General features: G+C 40.2%; 1 protein-coding gene and 1 non-coding gene across 4 annotated transcripts in view; one reads left to right on the plus strand and one right to left on the minus strand.

Moving 5' to 3' along the window:
- Ctps2 (CTP synthase 2) overlaps positions 1–20,679 on the minus strand; it is a 94,759-nt gene that overhangs the window by 72,851 nt on the left and 1,229 nt on the right. Inside the window, exons 2-8 of one of the 3 annotated variants that reach the window (XM_015488057.2) lie at positions 17,968–18,172; positions 15,990–16,025; positions 12,413–12,583; positions 10,581–10,681; positions 3,208–3,324; positions 2,983–3,066; positions 1,269–1,349 (exon numbers count right to left, since the gene is read on the minus strand). In XM_015488057.2, the coding sequence (XP_015343543.1) occupies positions 1,269–1,349; positions 2,983–3,066; positions 3,208–3,324; positions 10,581–10,681; positions 12,413–12,583; positions 15,990–16,025; positions 17,968–18,133 (756 nt within the window). In that variant the 5' untranslated portion in view covers positions 18,134–18,172. Of the gene's footprint in view, positions 1–1,268; positions 1,350–2,982; positions 3,067–3,207; positions 3,325–10,580; positions 10,682–12,412; positions 12,584–15,989; positions 16,026–17,967; positions 18,177–20,679 lie in introns of those variants that run through there. The other 2 variants (XM_015488058.2, XM_048796521.1) reach the window with 2 other exon arrangements.
- Trnaa-ugc lies at positions 18,354–18,426 on the plus strand. The gene has a single exon. It is a non-coding gene; the product is annotated as a tRNA-Ala (tRNA).

A 20,679-nucleotide genomic window follows, 5' to 3' on the forward strand; every position in this document is an offset into this window, starting at 1 on the left:
TGAAATGTGGAACTATTTACTCATTTATCCTCCAGGCCAGAGAGAGACATTTTTCAAATATGGTGATGGGCCATGTCCACAGAGATGCCTGTGGCCCTCTTCATCACCTCCTCAGAGATACAGATGAAAACAACTTGAAATGCAGATTCACCACTACTCATGAAAAGGCTGCAATTAAGAGGTGTGGTGACATACATCTATAATTCCAGTGGCCTCAGGAGGCTGAGACGGGAGGATCGCAAGTTTGAGACCAGCTTTACCAACTTAGCAAGACCCTATCTCAAAATATATACACAAAGTACTATCTACCAATAGGATGGGTACTCCAAACGACTGAAAGAAAACAAAAATGGTATGACAAAAAACAAAGACAAAAGAGTTCTCTATTTTTTCAAAGTAGTTCCAACTCATTTACTGACTTTGAAGCATCAGGCAGGAGGCTCTTCATCAGCCTGCCTCCCAAGATATTAAAAACCCCATTAAATGGTTTTTAGACTTCAGAGAACTCAGGGTTCATATGTAGAAAAGGTTTCTGCCAAACCTCATCCTTTGCCTGAGCACCATTATGCCACTTTATAAACTATAGCCAAGTCCCAGCCCTTGGAAACAAAAGACAATAAATAGGAGAAGGAAAGAAAAAGAAAAAACTAATTTATCACAATACTCAGGTGAAAAGTTCTGCAGAACTTAGGGCCTGAGCCCAAGTCATAGTACAGTTTCTATAGTAATGCTACGAACTGAGGCCACTGTTGTGATTAGCAGAGAGAGAACAAGTGTTACTGTACTGGTGTGGCTTGGGGTGAGTTAAGCTGTACAAAGGAGAAACAAATGAAAGCAGTTAAGTGTCCAGAAGGAAAGATATGATTAAAAAGACAATTAGGAGAAGCTGGGTGTGGTGCCACACACCTGCAATCCCAACAAACTCAAGAGGCTGAGGCATGAGGATTACAAGTTCCAGGCCAGCCTCGGTAATTTAGCAAGTCTCTCAGCTTTATTGGCTGACCCTGTCTCAAAATAGTGAGAGACCTATGTGAAGTCTGTGAGTTAAAAAGCTCACAGTGGGTTTGTGCCTATAAATTAAGGAATGATGTCTAAGGAATCAGGAGACTCAAGATTGTTCACTTAAGAGTTAGGGAGCCATAGGTGGATAAGATGCCCCCAAAGCTTATGTAAGTGCCCCCCAAAACAATACAATATTGAAGAGGTACTAAACTCTGGCTTCAGAAGAAGCTCGTGCAAGACAATAAAATCTGAAGGGCAGCACCAACCTGTTCAGGGTTTACGTGACAGAACATAGAAATCTTCTCCTTCACGGCCATCTCAATGGGTGTTGAACTTCGGCAGACAATCTGTCAAGGCCAGTTATGCACAGGTCAGCAAGTGGGAACTGGGATGTTCATGTTGCACTGATTTTTAGCATGACACTATATTCATTTCTTTACAGTACAAGAGATTTGGCCAGGTATGCGATTGCTCAGTTTAAGCAGTCCACTGGACTATTACATATTGGGCTCAGCACTAATATAAGGAAACAATCAAATTCAATACAAATCTACCAGAAAGAGCTCAAAATGTCAGCACATCTCTGATGAACAGAGGCAAGGCTCACAAGTGTTGCTTCATTAAATACAAGAAAAGAGCTAGATCAGGGGTTGATGAACCTTTTCTCCAAAAGCCCAGTTGGGAACTATTTTAAATTGACAGGTCAGTCACTGTCCTGATCCTCAGCTGTGCTGCTGCGGTGCAGAAGGAGCTATAGACAATATGGAAATAACTGAGTGCATGCCAATAAAACTTTATCTCCAAGTTGGGCGCAGTAGTTCATGCTTGTAATCCCAGCAGCTGGGGAGGCTGAGATAGGAGGATCACGAGTTGAAAGCCGCCTCAGCAACTTCAAGGCAGTAAGCAACTCAGAGAGACCCTGTCTCTAAATAAAATACAAAATAGGGCTGGGGATGTGGCTCAGTGGTCCAGTGCCCCCGAGTTCAATCCCCCATATGAAAAAAAAAAAAAAGAAGCCAGCCTCAGCAACTAAGTGAGACCCTGTCTCAAAATAAAATAAAGGGCTGGGGATGTGGCTCAAGCGGTAGCGCGCTCGCCTGGCATGCGTGTGGCCCGGGTTCGATCCTCAGCACCACATACAAACAAAGATGTTGTGTCTGCTGAAAACTAAAAAATAAAATAAATATTAAAAAAATTCTCTCTCTCTCACTCTCTCTTTAAAAACAATAAATAAAATAAAACAAAATATAAAAAGGGTTGGGGATGTGGCTCTGTGGTTAAGCACCCCTAGGTTGGATCCCTGATTAAAAAAAAAAAAAAAAAAAAAAAAAACTTTATTTACAAAAATAGGCAGCTAAATTGAGAACTATTATTTGCAGATCCCTGATCTAGATTATTGATGATAACCAGATTATGTGCTACAAGGCCACACCGATCTTTAGACCAAAATAACAGTAGTGGGGCTGGGGATACAGCTCCATTGGTAGAGCACTTGCCTCACATTCACAAGGCCCTGGATTCAATCCCCAGCACCACCAAAAATAGTAATAATAATAACAATCGCAGTGATAGCCCATCTTTATCAGGGTCACAGAAAAATCCCAGGATCCCACCTTCAATCTAAAGGATCCAGGAACCACACAAATGGCAAGACCATTGCACTTGCCCAGCTGTCAATGTGGCCAATCAAATGAGGGCCTGGAGAAGAATAAATGGTCAATTTAAACATAAGGAAATAAGCCTTTCCTGGTTCCCAGATACAAAAAGCTCACTGTCATAAGGAACCATTGGAGAACTACAAAGAACTTGGATGAGGTAACAGATTAAGGGCTGGGAGTGTAGTTTAGAGACAGAGCACGTGCTTAGCATGTGCAAGGTCCTGGGTTCAATCCCCAGCACCAGGAAAAAAAAAAAAAAAACATATGGAGGTCCTACTCCAAGAGATTTTAGGGATAAACTTACCCACTGTGGTTAACTCACCAGATCTGGAGACAAACCCAATCCCCTCAGCGCACGGACACTGTTTTGTGTGGGTTTAGTTTTTTGTTCTCCAGTAGCACTGGGCTAAAAAGAAATGAGTCTGTCAATACACCAGACAAGTAGCCTTTTGGACAATTAATGGCTCCCCAGTTTCAAATATAGGACACATATATCATAGAAATATTGAGCAAAGTTGCTGTCCATATACTTATCTGGAAAGCCTACCTGTGGGACAAGACTGACATGGATATTATAGAAATTCTCTCTTTTTGCCTTAAACTGGAATTGTCTGAATGCTTCCACAAATGGCATTCCCTCGATGTCTCCGATGGTGCCTCCCAGCTGGGAATGGAAAACAAAAATAAGACACAAAGGACTCAACATTTTCCATTAGTCCAGAAGCTAACAGAATAATTCTTAATAATCTGAGCACAATGCTGGGTGTGGTGGTGCGTGCCTAACCCAGCAGCTCATAAGGCTGAGGCAGGAAGATCACAAGTTCAAGGCCAGCCTTAGCAACTTAGTGAGGCCCTGTCTCAAAATAAAATAAAATATAATAAGGAGGGCTGGGGATGTGGCTCAGTGGTTAAGTGCCCCTGGATTCAATCCCAGGTACCCCCCCCCAAAAAAAGAAAGCAATAGGACCACAGAGGGGGCAAGGTAAGCTACTTTCTACCAGTGGTTCCAATCGGAAGAAAAATTCAAATCCAGTGACAATATGAGAAAGGTGAGAATCACCTGGTTCTGTCTGAATTTAAAAATGAGCATTAGCATTCCCTCTCTCTCTTTCTCCCACATTCTATACACACTCACATACACATGCCTACACGACTCCTTACGGTGTTGCCTATAAAAATTGAATCATCTTATTAAAACATGCTGGCTTTCTGAAACAAATAGTACCAAAAGCCCTATGAATGTTCCTTACAGTGTAATCCTTTGATAAATGTCAACTTAATTTACAATGTGGTTCCAATAAAGTTACTTAAAGCATTTCACTTAGACCAAGATAAAATTCACATTAACTCATTCATCCTCTTTATATTAAATACTTAAAGACTATCACATGGATTTGAAAATGTATTCTCCAGTATTTGAGCCTCTACTACATGCTCAACACTATAAGCAAGGTGTTGGGAAGAATTTGAGACATGTTCCTAAGGAGATCAGAATTTAACAAGAAAAGCAAGACAGGGCTCAAGAGTAAAACTTGCTGGGTGCAGTGGCACACGCCTGTAATCCCAGCAACTCAGGAAGCTGAGGCAGGAGGATGGCAAGTTCAAGGCCTCTCTTAGCACCTTTCTCAAAATAAAATTTAGAAGTCTGTGGATGTAGCTCAGTGGTAGGGCACCTCTGGATTCAATCCCCAGTACCACAAAAGAGAAAAAAATTATCATAATAAACTTGAGTACTCAGTGGAATGATGCAGATGTTGAAGGAGGAGGGATCATAGTGAGCCCAGTTCCAGATTTCACCATCGTCTCTGGCTTCAGCTACCTGGATGGATCTGAAATCTTGTAACCCTACCCTCTCCCTACAGCATTGAGTTTTGGAGCCATTGTGTCCTTGAGACCTTAGGTGGCTCAACAATTACTCTAGCTTAATGCTTCCCAAAGTAAACTCTTGTCCCCCATCAACCCCCCCACCAAAGCCTGCATTCCTTGGTGCTTCTACATCACAGCAAAGAGCATCTCCCTCTACTGACTGAATGGTCTTCTCTTCACCCAACCTAGTCTAGTGGGTCATAGTTCAAAATCTCCTGAGAATCTCTCTACCGCTACCATCCTAGATGCACCCAGCTAGTATTGTCTTTTGCCAGGATAACTGTAATAATCTAAACCAGGGGATTGGTAAACTAAGGCCCAGTGCCTGCTTTTATAAATAAAGCCTGAGTGGCACACAGCTATGCCCATTCTTTTTGTTTTTGCAGTGCTAGAGATCAAGAGATCCTTACAAATACACAAATGCTTTGTCAGTCAAGTACACCCCCATCCCTGCCCATTCCCTTACATATTGTCTAAGGCTGTTTCACACTTAATGACAGAATTGAGAGGTTGTGACACAGATTCTCTGACCCGCAAAGCTGTAAATATTTAGTATCATGTCCTTCATAGAAAAAGGTTGTAGACCTCCAATCTAAATGGTCTTCCAACTTCCACCCTGTCCCATCCTACAATGAAAGCATTTGTCTCACACCAGCAGAGTTACTATTTTTTTAAAATATTCTTTAGTTGTCAATGGACCTTTATTCCATTTATTTTTATGTGGTGCTGAGAATCGAACCCAGTACCTCACACATGCTAGGCAAGCACTCTACTACTAAGCCAAACCCCAGCCCCCAGAGAAACTTTTAAAAATTTAAAATATGGAGCTAGGAGTATAGCTCCACCTTTAGAGTATATGCAAGGTCCTCGGTTCCATTCCCAGCACAGCAAAAAAAAAAAAAAAAAAAAAAAAAAAAAGATTCAAAATGTCTCTCCTGAGCTTATTAGTACCTCAGCTCACTGCTTCACTAAAAAATAAAATCTCAACTCCTGGGGCTGGGGTTGTGGCTCAGTGGTAGAGTGCTTGCCTAGCATGGGCGGTACCCGGGTTCAACCCTGAGCACCACATAAAAAGAAATGCATTGTGTTGTGTCCATCTACACCAAAAAATATTTAAAATCTCAACACCTCCAGGCCCTTCATGATCCGGCCCAAGTCTCTAATCTTACCTGTTCCCCTAGCCCTACTGTCTGCTCCAAAATGAGCCACACTCTTTCTGCCCTTAAGGTCCCCCAGTGTCCTTCTTCATCTACAGCTTGCTCTTTTTTTTTTCTTCAGCCAGAAGAGAGATGCATCCCTCAGTAAAGCTGACCCTGAACACCCACCAAAAGCAACCTGCATCCCCACAAGGCCACATGCCTAGCACCCAGCATGGTGCACTGAGAGATTAGTGATTGAGATGTAACATAAATTCTAAGTAAGTGTTCTAGTGAACTGTTACCAAAACTACAACAGAATCAAACTAAGAAGTCTAAGACCACCCTGATGTGGAAGAAATTATTCCTTACTAACTTTGATTCAAATAACAAAACATAATTAAAATTCAAAATTCCTGAGTATGGAAAGAATAAGAATATATGGTCAGGTGCAATGGCACACACCTGTAATCCCAGCAACTCAGGAGGCTGAGACAGGAGGACCACAAGTTCAAAGCCAGCCTCAGCAACTTAGCAAGGCATTAAAGCAACTTAGCGACACCCTATCTCAGAATTAAAGAAAATAAAAATGGTTGGGGATTGGGCTGGGGTTGTGGCTCAGTGGTAGAGCACTTCCCTAGCACCTGCGAGGCACTGGGTTTGATCCTCAGCACCACATAAAAATAAATAATAAATAAAATAAAGGTGTTACGTCCACCTACAACTAAAACAATATTTAAAAATTAAAAAAAAGGTTGAGGATGTAGCTCAATGGCAAAGCACCCCTGGATTAGATCCCCAGTACCAAACAAACAAACAAACAAAAAGGAATAGGAATATATGATATGACCTTTCTGTAAGAGAATCACACAATTATGAAACTCCAAGTAGCAAAAACATATCACATGCAGGCAAGAATTTGGTGGGGATGGAGAGTGTAAGAGCTCACTCACTACAACACACCAGATTTTAATAAAAACGATATTTTTTGAGAAGAGGTCTGCACTTGAACTGAAACCATGTGCAGATATCTTGGGTTTTTTTTTTCTTCTTTCTTCTTTTTTTCTGAAGTGCTGGAGGAGGCACCCGGGACCTCACATATGCTAGGCAAGAATTCTATCACTAAGCTACACTCCCATCCCTTTTCTGATTGTTAGTGGGAGTACTCTAGGAGAGAATGCGAAGAGGCCAAAACTTTAAAACTTCAAACATTATCCACGCCTGCCCTCAAGTGGCCATTGCTGGTACAGCATTCTCTCCACCTACTGGGCAGTTCCCTTTCCTGTGCCTCTGGGTCAAGGTCACCACTGTTCAGAAACCTTCAGTTCCTCTTCTGCAGGGTTTCACTTTCCACAGTTTATTACCTCTAGTCAGCCACAGCTCAAAAATATTAAATGAAAAACTCCAGAAATAAACAGTTCATAAGTTTAAATTTTTATTATAATATGTTGTTATAATTTTCTATTTATTATTAGTTATCACTCGACCTTTTACTGCATCTAATTTATACATTAAAACTTTATTATAGGGCTGATGCTGTGGCTCAGTGGTAGAGCAATTGTGTAGCATGTGTGAGGCACTCAATTCAATTCTCAGCACTGCATATAAATAAATGAATAAAATAAAGGTTCATCAACATCTAAAAAAATTTTTTTTAACTTTAAGTATATATGTGTAGGAAAATACATAGTACCTACAGAGTTGATACTATCTGAGGTTTTACACATCCAAGCTAAGAATCTGCCACACATAAAGGGAGACTACTAGATTAAAAATTGTTGTTGGTTTTTTTTTTTTTTTTTTTTTTTTTTTTTTTGGTACTGGGGATTGAACCTAGGGGTGCTTCACCACTAAGCACAACCCCAGCCCTTTTTTTAATTTTTTCATTTTGAGGCAGGAACTCGCTAAGTTGCTTAGGATTTTACTAAATTGCTGAGGCTGGCCTCAAACTTGTGGTCCTCCCGTCTCATCCTACCAAGTTGCTGGGATTACAGGCATGCACCACCACACCCTGCTCTTAGATTAAAAACCAAAGCAGCAGCAAATTTATGGATGTGCAAGGTTGGTCTTCTCTTCATTGAAGAAGTCACATCCATCCTTGCATCCCTGGGAGCTGTCACCAGGCTAGTACATATTATGTGCTAAATGAATGGTTGCTAAACTGAAAAAGTAAATTCAAGGGCAGAATAAGAAAAAAATAAATAATAAAGAACCTAGAAATGACAAAAAAAAAAAAAGGAATAATGTGCCAGGTACAGGCCTAAAAATGCTTGATGCTTGTTGAGATGGAAACTTCAGTTTAATTTGAGATGTCCCTGAGGATTCTTTTGGAGTGGGTGCATGGATGGGGTTTGTCTATATTGCCTAGGCTGGTCGCCAGCTACTGAGCTCAGACAACCCTCTGGCCTTAGCCTCCAGAGCAGCTGGGATTACAGGCACTTGCCACCACACCCAGCTTTGTCAGTAAGAATTCTTTCTTTTAATTTTTAATTTTTTTTTATATTAGAGATTAAGCCCTGGGGAACTTAACCACTGAGCCACATCCCCAAGCCTTTTTAGTTTTTATTTTGAGACAGGGTCTCACTAAGTTATTGAGGGCCTCACTAAATTGCTGAGGCTGGCCTTGAGCTTGCAATCCTCCTGCCTCAGCCTCCCAAAATACTGGGGTTACAGGCCTGCACCACTGCACCCGGCTGTCACTGAGAATTCTTAATTCTATTATGCAAGTGGAAATGTCAACAATTAAAAGTCTAAATCTACAGTATACTTCTTTATAAAAAGATGACAAAAAGAGTGAGGTACACTGGCCCCAGAATGAAACATAAAAGTTTAGTTCAAAGAAGATTCTCAAAAACAATAGCCAGGGGTTCGGGCTATTGTTTGTTCATGCTATTGTTTGTTATTCATTGATAGCATGCTTGCCTAACATTCACAAGGCTCTGGGTTTATCCCCAGTACTGCAAAATAAATAATATAAAATTAGAAAGGAAGAATTTTATCTTTCCTCAGGGAAAATTAGGAAGAAAGAAATACCCAATGAGAGAAAATTTTGTGTAACACTCTACATTATGTATTCATATTATATTGATCAGTCATATTATTACAATAGTATAATATATAGATAATATATGACATAGTACATTCATTTATACTAAGTTTATCAGCTGTACTACTAACAGCGGATCTTCTACATAGCGTATTATCAATCTGCAAAGGCTTATAATAACGATAATAACAGCCAATATATTCATATATATATTTTGTTTCTGAGATGGTATCTCACAATGTTGCTGAGGCTCACCTTGAACTCACAAGCCTGCCTCAGATCTCAGGTAGCTGAGATTATAAGCATGCGCCCAGCTGGCTAGAATATTTTGTGTCTGTGTGTGTTTGTGTGTGTGTGTGCATGTGTTACTAGGGATTGAAACCAGGAGTGTTCTACCACTGAGCTACATCCCCAGTCCTTTTTTTATTTTTCATTTTGAAACAGGGTCTTGCAAAGTTGTCCAGGCTGGCCTCAAGCTTGTAATCCTCCTGCCTCAGCCTCCTGAATAGCTAGGATTATAGGTATGTACCATTGCACCTGGCCTGGTTAATGTGTGTTTACTGAGCACTTCCTAAATGCCAGATAAGGCCAAGTGCTTTATACTATTGCATTTAATCTTCAACAATCCTTTCATTATCACCTTGCTATTACAGTATTACATATTATCATATTATTATCAATGAGTACTTTTGAGTAATAAGAAGTAATGTGCTAAAAATTATATAGGCATCCTAATACTAGCTAATAATTTTGAGCACTTCCTAAATCTCTGACACCATTCTAAGCACTAGGTCTAGTGATTTAATTATGAAAACAATAAGTGTTATTATTATTATTATGCCCATTTAGGAAATGAGTGAACTGAGACATAGAGAAGTTAAGCGAACTTGTCCAAGATCACACAGCTGGCAAAAGACCCACCTGGGCTAACCCAAGTAGTCCAGCACCAGACTCTCAACCACTAGAATATATCACCTGGGGCTGGTGTGGTGGTGCACACATGTAAACCCAGTGACTCAGGAGGCTGAAGCAAGAAGATCACAAGTTTGAGGCCAGCCTCAGCAAATTAGCAAGACTCTAAGCAACTTAGTGAGACTGTCTCAAAATAAAAACTTTTAAAAAGGGCTGGGATGTGGCTCAATGGTAAAGCACCCCTGGGTTCAATCCCCAGCACCAAAAAACGTCACTTGGGGGGGGTAGGGGGGTCACAGCAGAAATTTGAACCTGAGCAGTCTGACTCTAGGAACAATACTATCCAACATTCTATTCCCATGCCTGATAATTAGATTAACTGACATTTAGATGAGATGGACATAAATGTAATTCTCACTCTGCACATGAAGAGGAGGGGAAGAAGGTGAAAGCCATGCCAAGTGCCCAATTCAGATACTACTTTCTTTCTTCTACCTCCCTTTCTTTCTTTATCAGTTGATACTTACTTCTCACCTCTACGGTCTAGCTTGCCTAATTCAGTCGACTTCCAAAGCACTTTACAAATATTTTTTCAAATAATATGTACTAGGATACATTCTGTTGTGCATGGAACAGGCTATCTGCAAGCTCCTCAAGGACAGAGACTGTGCCCATTCCAGGCCCTGGCCCTAACACTGACTTGATCAATTAAAGATCTGTCTCTACATGCAGATCACTGCACACCCACCACAGGAATGCATGCCATTGTTTGTCTAATGACAATCTTGTGCACTGACTTGTGACCACAAGGGCAGGGACCCTCTATGTTGTTCCTCCCTACCTCCTGGCCTAGTGTTCAGCACCCAGGAAGCCACCTGTACACATATGTTGAGTGAACAAAGATCAGATGCTTAAAGACCCAGCAGGGTGTAAGTTTATAAAGAAAAGTTCCATGCTTACCTCAATAACGCATATTTGGGGCTCTTCCTTATTACCGTCCACAGGCACCTTGGCTTGGTTCATAACCCATTCTTGGATAGCATCAGTAATGTGGGGGACAACTGCAAAAAGAAGTAATAACAGCTTATTTCACACTCAAGAGAAAGGGAAGTACTTTAGAACTCTCAGGTGATCTGAAAGTCACCTGTCAAATTAGACAAGCTGCAGGTCTCATGCTTCCTTTACTGAAATGAGCAGGTACTGATGTAATTTAGGTTGAGTCACCTAAATGTTAGGCCTTTTCTTTTGAAACTGACCAGTCACAAAAGAACAAGACACAGAAAGTACAAGTGGCATCTGTGATGAAAACACCTATAATGCCTACTAAGAACCATGCAAGGAGGGATGCCAAGCAAGCTGAACGCTATACTCCACTGGGAAGGACACCCAGCTGGGGCACCAGGGGAGGCCACCAAGGTCCACTTCAAGAGCATGAGGGAAGCCTACCCACTGACCAGGAACCCCTGCCAGGGTGAAGAGGCCCATGACTGTTAATGTCAGAGGAAGAGGTCAAAGGGTGCATGTTCACCTACACTTAAAAACCAGGGGTCCCATAGGAGGTGAAAGGCCTAAAGTTGCTGGTCTCAGCTTTGAAGAAACAAAAAGGTGACATGTGCACAGGTTCACAGAGACTCAACCTCCTAACTTGATGCAGGAAGTAGAAACGATGGAATCTGGGAGGCTGAAATGAAGGAACAAGGAGTTCCAACTAGCCCTTAGGCTACATTGAATGAGAAAGTAGCCTGATTGGTGAACTCGGAACCATCCACTGCACACGTGCGCAGTGGGCCTCCACCTGGGGGCTAAGGAGTCAGAGCTCACAGGGCCCAAGTTAGGAGCCTTGCTCTCTCCCATCTTTGGGATGTGGCAAGTGTGAGGCAGCAACTCCACCTCCAGTGGATCTTCCCAAGACCGTCACTTGGGGAAAAAAAAAAAAAAATCACCTCAGAAGCACAATTTAGCCGAGGTCTAAGCACACTGCCCTGTTTCACAGCTGATCTTCTGATCTCCAACTGTCTACTGCTCAACTGACTCCAACTTGAAGATGATTTAAAGGGGATGGGAATTTTCACCTCCATAGGAAAATAAGGATACAAAACTCCAGAGGGGAGCTGGGGCTGTGGCTCAGTGATAGAGCGCTTGCCTAGCACATGTGAGGCACTGGGTTCGATTCTCCGCACTGCATATAAATAAGTAAATAAAGATTAAAAAAAAAAAACTCTAGACGGTACCAAAAGGGTTCCTTCTAAGACAAAATAGAATCATCCCACCCAGGAAAAAGGTTAGTAGAAAAAAAATGTCAGGAATCTGCAGATGGTGCTGCCTGACACTCCAGTTCAATCCTTCTATCCCTCCCCAGTGCTACTCCTCTTCAAACAGGCGTGATCACCACCCATGCAAATTATAAGAAAAATGAAGAAGAATATATTAAATACAGATACATTAAATAAAAGACAAAAATAAGCTTTCCAATTAAAAAATAATTAAATGGTTCTCTGTAGATTTTCTGAACCAAAGCTGAAAGAGAGGGAAGAAGGGATGGGCTAAGGGGAACAATGACATTATTTTTGAAAAAAGAAGAAAGAGGAGGAGGAGGAGAAAAGAAACACTGATGAAAATAAAATCAGTAACATGGGGGGAGGGGTAAACTACATTTTTATGGAAAAGGAAAAAAAATAGAGACTTCAAAAGGATTTGAATTTATGGAGCTTGGGGCCCAAGACATTTTTGCTCTATTTTTGAGCAGCCTGCTGGTTCTTGACACACAGGGTTCCATATTGTGTATGGAATACCTTGAACTGTTCTCCCCAAGTAATCACCACGCCTCTCTTTATTGATCACATGCTGATATATCTTCCCGGTGGTGATGTTGTTGTCTTTATAAAGGTTAATATCCAAGAATCTTTCATAATTTCCAAGATCTAAATCAACTTCTCCACCATCATTTAAGACAAATACTTCACCTAGGATAAAAGGCAATGTAGAAATTGATTACTTTTCCAAGATGGACACATTTTTATTAAAAAGCTGGTAAAAACTGTATTTATTAGCCGTATTCTACTACCATATTCTTATTTTGATGGGGAAATTTAAAATTTCAATTATATCTATGAAAATGCATTAGAAAAATTCTGGTATTCTATCATAGTATCTTTTTAGTTGCACTGAAATTCTGTCTTCGAGATTTAGCTTTTCCAAACTCCTCAGGTACCACTTGAAAAGAGAATTTTAAAACAGCAATTTTGAAAACAAATAGCAATTTACTTCAAGGCAACCATATCCTGGTCTCTGGAATTGGCATAAGGATATTCTCCTTGATTGTCATCTGGTTAAAGCCACTATTAGATGGTAGACAACAAACTCACAAAGGTCCATGGCTAGCCCATGGGAAAACTTTGTGAAATTAGGAAAAAGACCAGTGTGTGTACAATAAGCCACCTGCACAACAGCATTGTGACAAAGAATCTAGATATGGACTTTGTCACACTGCCTTTACTACTGGGTAGTCTCTGGATCTCCACTGTCACTTGAGGGTACTAATTGGGAGTTAGATGTTCTAAAGCCATCTTGTAAGAACTGAACCTCTCCCTAATCAAGAAACTCTCCTTTACTCCTACTGCTAGATGTTCACAACAAAAAATGAAGGCTGCCTAGTTTAGGAACCTAATCAAAAACTTCATTTACATCTTCTTCATAAAATACATAAGTGTGACTGGGAAGATGAACTTAAGGATCAAAGAACACAACATGAAATTTAAATATTTTTATATTTTCCAAATTCCAGTTCAAATTCAAATTCTACTCTCTCATATTCATCAGGAATCACCAATCGATGGAAAAGTATTCCCCCTTTGATCTGTGTTCTTAACTTCCAACACATTCTTTGGGGGATGGGGGTGGGAGTGCACAACCTCTGAAATTTCTTCAATTACTTCACGTTAAATCCAGGTTGGCAAAACTCCATGTATATGTCAAAGTCTCAAATGTCCAAATTACCAAATGTTAAAAATATGCACATATTATATTCTTAGAAAAGAAAAATGAACTATAAAAACAGTTTTTTAGATATGTCATATAATAAAATTCCAGTAGATTTTATCTTGACAAAGACACTGAAGTTAATTTGGAAGAAAAATAGGTGAGATTACCAAAACCAAAAAAAAAAAAAAATGAATATACCCTGTAAAGAATCCTAGTGAGGATGGACAAAGTGGCACACACCTGTAATCCCAGCAGCTCAGGAAGCTGAGGCAGGAGGATGGAAAATTCTAGGCCAACTTGGGCATTTAGCAAAATCCTGTCTCAAAATTAAAAATAAGCACCAGGCATGGTGATTCACTCCTATAATCCTAGCAACTTGGGAGGTTGAGGCAAGAGGATCCCAAATTCAAAGCCAGCCTTCAGCAACTTAGCAAGACGCTTTTTCTTTTTTATTTATTTATTTACTTACTTATTTTTTACATTAATCTACTCATACAGTCATGGCAGCAAGGCCCTTTTTCTAAATAAAAATTAAAAAGGGTCGTTGGGCTGGGGTTGTAGTTCAGTGGTAGATCACTTGCCTAGCATGTGTGAGGCACTGTGTTCAATCCTCAGCATCACAAAATAAATAAATAAATAAATAAAATAAAGAATGTTTGAAGTATGATATTCCCTTAAAAATGCCCCCCCTTGGGGAATTGTTGCTCAGTGATTGGGCACCCCTGGGTTCCATCCCCAGTATCCAAAAAAAGAAAGAAAAAGAAAACAAGTAACCTCCAAGTCTCCCAACTTAGAAAACATATTTATTTCTCCCTCATGAGGGACTGTGGGTTAGTTGAGAGTCTATTCTTTATGTCTCCTCTTTCCAAGACCCCTGATGAATAAGAAATCCCTATACAGAGCAAGCTGTTCTCATGGCAGATGGCAGAAGCACAAGAGAAACTGAACCAAATCGTGCATCTGCATTTAACATTTCTCCTTCGACAAGGCATGTCACATTTGCTAATGTCTCAAAGGGCAAAATAAATCACATTGCCAAAGAGAATGACCAATCTCTTCCATTAGCCTAGGACTAAGGGAGTTTCAGTTTTAAAGCCTGGAAGGTTCCAAACAAAACAGGAGAAGCTAGCCACCCCAAGTGGCCAAAGTCTAACGTCTAGAGGTGGGGAACATACTCCACAGAAGGATGTTGGGTGATCTATTCAAACAAAAATACAATCTCTAGACTTGAGTAAGTCATTCACAAGATCAAAATCAAAGAAATCTAAATTAAAACAACAAAATATTTTTTGTTTGTTTTACTGTCAGGTTAATAAAGTTTAAAAATAATATTCAGCAAGGAGATAAGGAAATTGACATTGTTTCACGTATGGTGCAGATTCACAGTCCTCATCAGAAAATCCTTGGGAACAAGATGGATGTTGGAATTTGAACTTTTTGGGATTATAGAATGTAATATAGAACATGTCCCATATATTGGAAAATACTCCATAGTTGCTGAGTGTGGTGGCACATGCCTGAAATCCCATCAACTCAGGAGGCTGAGACAGGAGAATTGCAAGTTCAAACCCAGCCTCAGCAACTTAGCAAGGTCTTCAGCAATTTAGTGAGACCCTGTCTCAAAATAAAAAAGTAAAAAGGGCCAGAGATTTGGCTCAGTGGTCAAGGGCCCCTGGATTCAATCCCTAGTACCAAAAAGAAAGAAAGAAAAATACCCAATGGGCTATGGGTGTAGCTCAGTGGTACAGTGCTTGCCTCCATGCTCAAGGCCCTGAGTTCCATCCCAGGCACTGCCAAAAAAGAAAGAAAGAAAGAAAAAATAATAATACCCCCATAATCAAATACATTACAAATGAAATAAAGTGAAATAAAATCTATAAGGCTGGTAATATAGCTCAGTTGTTAGAGTGCTTGCCTCGATTGCAACAAGGCCCTGGGTTTGAACCCCAGCACCACAAAAAAAAAAAAAAAAAAGAAAAGAAAAAAATCTATAGCCACAAACAAATAAAGAGTTTTCAGAAATTTTGACTGCCAGGCATGGCAGTGCATACCTATAATCCCAGCCACTCTAGAGGCTGAGGCAGGAGAATCACAAGTTCAAAGCCAGCCTCAGCAACTTAGCAAGGCACTAAGAAACTCAGCAAGACCCTGTCTCTAAATAAAACACAAAAAAAGGGCTGGGGATATGGCTCAGTGGTTGAATGCTCTGGGTTTAATCCCTGGTATAAAAAAAAAAAACCCACTACAAATAGCCATAAAATTACAAAGTATTTTAAATTTTCAGAACTTTTCAGACTTCAGAGTTGAAGACAAGGGATAGTGAACCTAAAAACCTTTAGCAATATACATTCTGTGGGCTGGGGCTGTAACTCAGTGATGGAGACTTGCCTAGCATGCACGAGGCCCTGGGTTCCATCCCCTGCACTGGAAAAAAGAACAAAATATGCATTATGTATTAAAAGACTGAAAAACATCCTTACTTTTCAAATCAGAACTTTATGCACCTAGAAATGCATGCTTAAAAAATTAAATCTTATAGATTTCTAGCATGGTGTTGTTTACAATGTCAATGAATTAGAAATCATTTTCTGTTATTATATAGGTTCTGTGCAGTGTAGAATATATAAATATGTCCATAGTATATTAAATTTTAAAAATTAGATTAAAAAGTATTGCGGCTGGGCACAGTAGCCCACACCTTTAATCCCAGCTACTAGAAAGGCCAAGGTAGGAAGAACACAAGCTCAAAGTTAGTCTAAGCAATTTAGCAAGACCCTGTCTCAAAGTAAAATAAAAAGGGCTGGGGATGTAGCCCAGTGGTAGAACACTGCCTAGCATGCATGAGGCCTGGATTCAATCCCCAGTACCACAAGAAAAAGAAAAAAAAAAAAGACACGAAAAAGATATTATAACTGTAAAATTCAACTAAATTCAAAGTTTAAATGAAAGTTCAAAACCAAGTAAAATTAGCTGGGCGTGGTGGTGCACTTGTAGCCCCAGCTATTTAGGAAGCTGAGGCAGGAAGATTGCTTCAACCCAGGAGTTCAAGACCAACCTGGACAACATAACAAGACCCTGTCTCCGCCCCCACCCCACCCCCAAAAAAGCAAAACTAACGCACAGTGTCAGAAGACATGATAGCAGTTTTCTTGGGAGTTTGGGATTGAGAAAAAAAGGACACAAACAGGATTTCTGTTCCTTGATCAGAGGCTGGTTATATAATAGGTTCATTTAGTGAATATTCATCAAATCAGGACTTATGATTATGCACTTTTCTGCTTATATGTAAAAAAACGTTTTTTAAAAAATGTTTTCTCGGGCTGGGGATATAGCCCAGTTGGTAGAGTGCTTGAGTAACATTCACAAGGCCCTGGGTTCAGTCCCCAGCACCACCTAAAAAAAAAAAAAAAAAATGTTTTCTCTCATATGCAGAAACTAGAGCAAAATAAGGGGTAAAAGGCAGGGCACCCCATGAAGACAGAAGGGAGATCAGTGGAATAAAGGAATAAAGGAGATCAGTAGAATAAAGACAGGTGTGGTGGCACACACCTGTAATCCCAGCAGCTTAAGAGGCTGAGGCAGGAGGACTGCGAGTTCAAAGCCAGCAGAAAGCAAGGTGCTAAGCAATTCATTGAGACCCTGACCCCTGTCTCTAAATAAAATACAAAATAGAGGGGCTGGGGATATAGCTCAGTTGGTAGAATGCTTGCCTCGCATGCACAAGGCCCTGGGTTCAATCCCTAGCACCACCAAAAAAAAAAGAAAATACAAAATAGGGCTGGGGCTGGGGCTCAGTGGTCAAGTGCCCCTGAGTTCAATCCCAGTGCCAAAATAAATAAATAAATAGATAAATATAAGGAATACCAGTACAGCAGAGGAAGAGAAGGAGGGGAGGGAGAGATGGTGGGGACTGAAATGGAACAAATTATATTCCATGCATGTATGATTATGTCAAAATGAACTCAAATATTATGTATAACTATAATGCACTAATGAAAACATGAAAAAAAAACTATGTAAAGGCTCATACCTTTTTTGGTAATTAATATATACATCAAAATGTCAACATTAATAATAGTTACCCCAAGCAGTGGGAAATGTTAACAGAAATATATAACCTTTACGATAAAATAAAACAAAACATAATCCATAGCAGAAGACACAATGTTCTAAAAGGGTTGGCTAACTTGGAATGTTATCAGTAATCTGAAATACTATCAATGACCATAAGCACATTGACACATTCCTAAGGCCTGACCCAGCAAGCCTACTTCTGGAACTCTGTCCTAAAGAAACAGATCAAAATACAAGAAAGAAATGCAGTTTAGTGCAGTGCTTTATAAAGAAGGAAATGATCCTTTCATACCGTGTTCGTAAGGTGAAAAAGTCCCGGCATCTATGTTAATATAGGGGTCGATTTTGATGGCAGTAACTCGGAGTCCACATGATTTGAGAATCGTCCCAATGCTGCTGGCAATGATTCCTTTACCAATGCCGGAGATGACCCCACCAGTAACCAGGATATACTTCATTGGTGAAAGAGTGGCTGGTTGCCAGCACCCAGGTATAATCTGACAGGCAATAAAATTAATAGTCAAGGAAGAGAAACATTTTCTCAAAGCATCAAAGTGCATTAAACTAGAATTTCAAAAACACATAGCATTGCATTTTTCTACTTGAACTAAATACCCGAAACTTTTGTGTAATCTAGTGGGCTTTTAATTGTTGTCACTATACAGAAAGCTGAGGACTGGGGATATAGCTCAGTTGGTAGAGTGCTTGCCTTGCATGCACAAAGCCCTGGGTTCAATTCCCAGTATCACCTAAAAATTAAAAAAAAATAATAAGTCAGAAAGCAAAGTGGCTGGCTCTGTACCTTGGCCAAATGTATCACAAGAAATCAAATTTCCCTGGGAATCAGAGGCATAGTAAAATGTTTACAAGTTCAGACTCTAAAGTCAGACAGATGTATACAACCTACACATAGGCAAGTATTTGTCCTTTCCATGCCTGCTTCTTTTAAAAAAAAAAAATTAGTTGTATATGGACACAATATATTTTTATGTGGTGCTGAGGACCGAACCCAGTGCCTCACACATGCCAGGCAAGTGCTCTACCACTGAGCCACAACCCAAGCCCCCATGCCTGCTTCTTCATCTGTAAAATGGAATAATGATACCAAATGCTTGGAATATTATTTGATGCTAAAAAGAAATGAGTTATCGGGCTGGGGCTGTAGCTCAGTGGTAGAGCATTTGCCTTGCATGTGTGAGGCAATGGGTTCGATCCTCAGCACCACATAAAAATAAATAAAGATATTGTATCTACCTACAACTAAAATAAATAAATAGAATAATTCTTCTCTCTCTTGCAAACTTATCCTGGTTTTTTTTTTTAAAAAAAGAAAGAAAGAAAGAAAGAGAGAGAGAGAGAGAAATGAGCCAGGAAGACATGGAGGAATTTTAAATGCATGTTACAAAGTGAAAGAAGCCAATCAAAAAAAGCTACATACTGTATGACTTCAACTATATGACATTTTGGAACAGGCAGAACTACAGCAACAGTAAAAAAGATCAGTGGTTGCCAGGGAGTAGGAGGGAGATACGGATGAATAGGCAAAACATGAGGGATTTTAAAGGCAGTGACACTATTCTCTGTATGATATGATAATGGTGAACACATGGCATTACACATTTGTCATGACAAAGATTCTTTGCTTGGCCAAACTTCTGAATATCCTGTACACTTTCATGTAAAGCCAGTTTTAGCAAAGAACCCTGCTAAGTCCATTTAGCAAGAACACTGCACCCTCAATATTTGATCATCATTGATATCTGATCAGAGTCCTCATTCTGCGCCATCTCCCATGTGATGTGTGATCCTAGTCTGTCCCTCTTACTGCTGTTATATTCTTTTTCCCATCCCCTGGCCACTATGCCCCAACACCCTACTCCTCAGGTATAAATTCCCCCTTTTCCATGCTATATTTGGAGTTGAGCCCAATCTCTCTCCCCTGATTCCAGACCCCATTGCAGTGGTCCTAATGCAATGGCCCTGAAAAAAACTCTTCTTATAGTGCTTTAACAAGTGTCATTGAACGACTTTTTTTTTTCTTTAACAATTAAGGTACCATGGCTCAGATAGGATCAGCTTCATCATTGGTTCCCTGAGCCTCTCACCCAGGACCCAAAGTAAGTGCCTTTGCAGGCTTTGTCTTCACTCTTTTAAAAAAAATATTTTTTAGTTTTCGGTGGACACAACATCTTTATTTTATTTTTTATGTGGTGCTGAGGATCGAACCCAGCGCCCCGTGCATGCCAGGCAAGCGCGTTACCGCTTGAGCCACATCCCCAGCCCTGTCTTCACTCTTGATTGACTGATCTGGGATTCATTCATCCGTGAGTCAGAACCATTGACTTACTGTTACTGGCTGCTTTCACACTAGGGTGGCACAGTTGAATCTGGTGCCAACAGAGACATTCCATCCCACAAAGCCTGAAATATTTATTACCCGACTTTTACAGAAAACGTTTTCTGATGCCTGATGTTATGGGGAGGGCATAGAGTAAAAGCTTAAGATTTGAGGCCGGGAGTGTAGCTCAGTAGTAGAGCCCATGCCTAGCATGCAAGGGGCCCTAGGATCCATCCTCAGTGACAATAAAAAAGAAAAACATAAAGATGGCTATTAAGTATTTTTATTTTATTTTTTTACATTTATTTCATTTATTTATATGTGGTGCTGAGGATGGAACCCAGGGCCTCGCACATACTAGGCGAGCACTTTACCACTGAGCCACAACCCCAGCCCCAGCTATTAACTATTAACATCTTTTTTGCTTTTTGATTGTTGTTGTTGTTGTTTTCCAGTGCTGGAGATGGAACCCAGGGCCTCTTGCCTGCTAGGCAAGTGCTGTACCACTGACCAACACCCCCCATTTATGGTTATTATTTATTATTATATCTTATATTATTATGAATATATCCATTTTAACTAAGAGTGCTGAACATAATCTTTTTCATTATTCAGTTTTACTACTGAAGAATATCCAAGCCAGGTGTGGTGGCACAAGCCTATAAT

Source organism: Marmota marmota, unplaced genomic scaffold (assembly GCF_001458135.2).
Source record: "Marmota marmota marmota unplaced genomic scaffold, marMar, whole genome shotgun sequence".
NCBI lineage: Eukaryota > Metazoa > Chordata > Mammalia > Rodentia > Sciuridae > Marmota > Marmota marmota.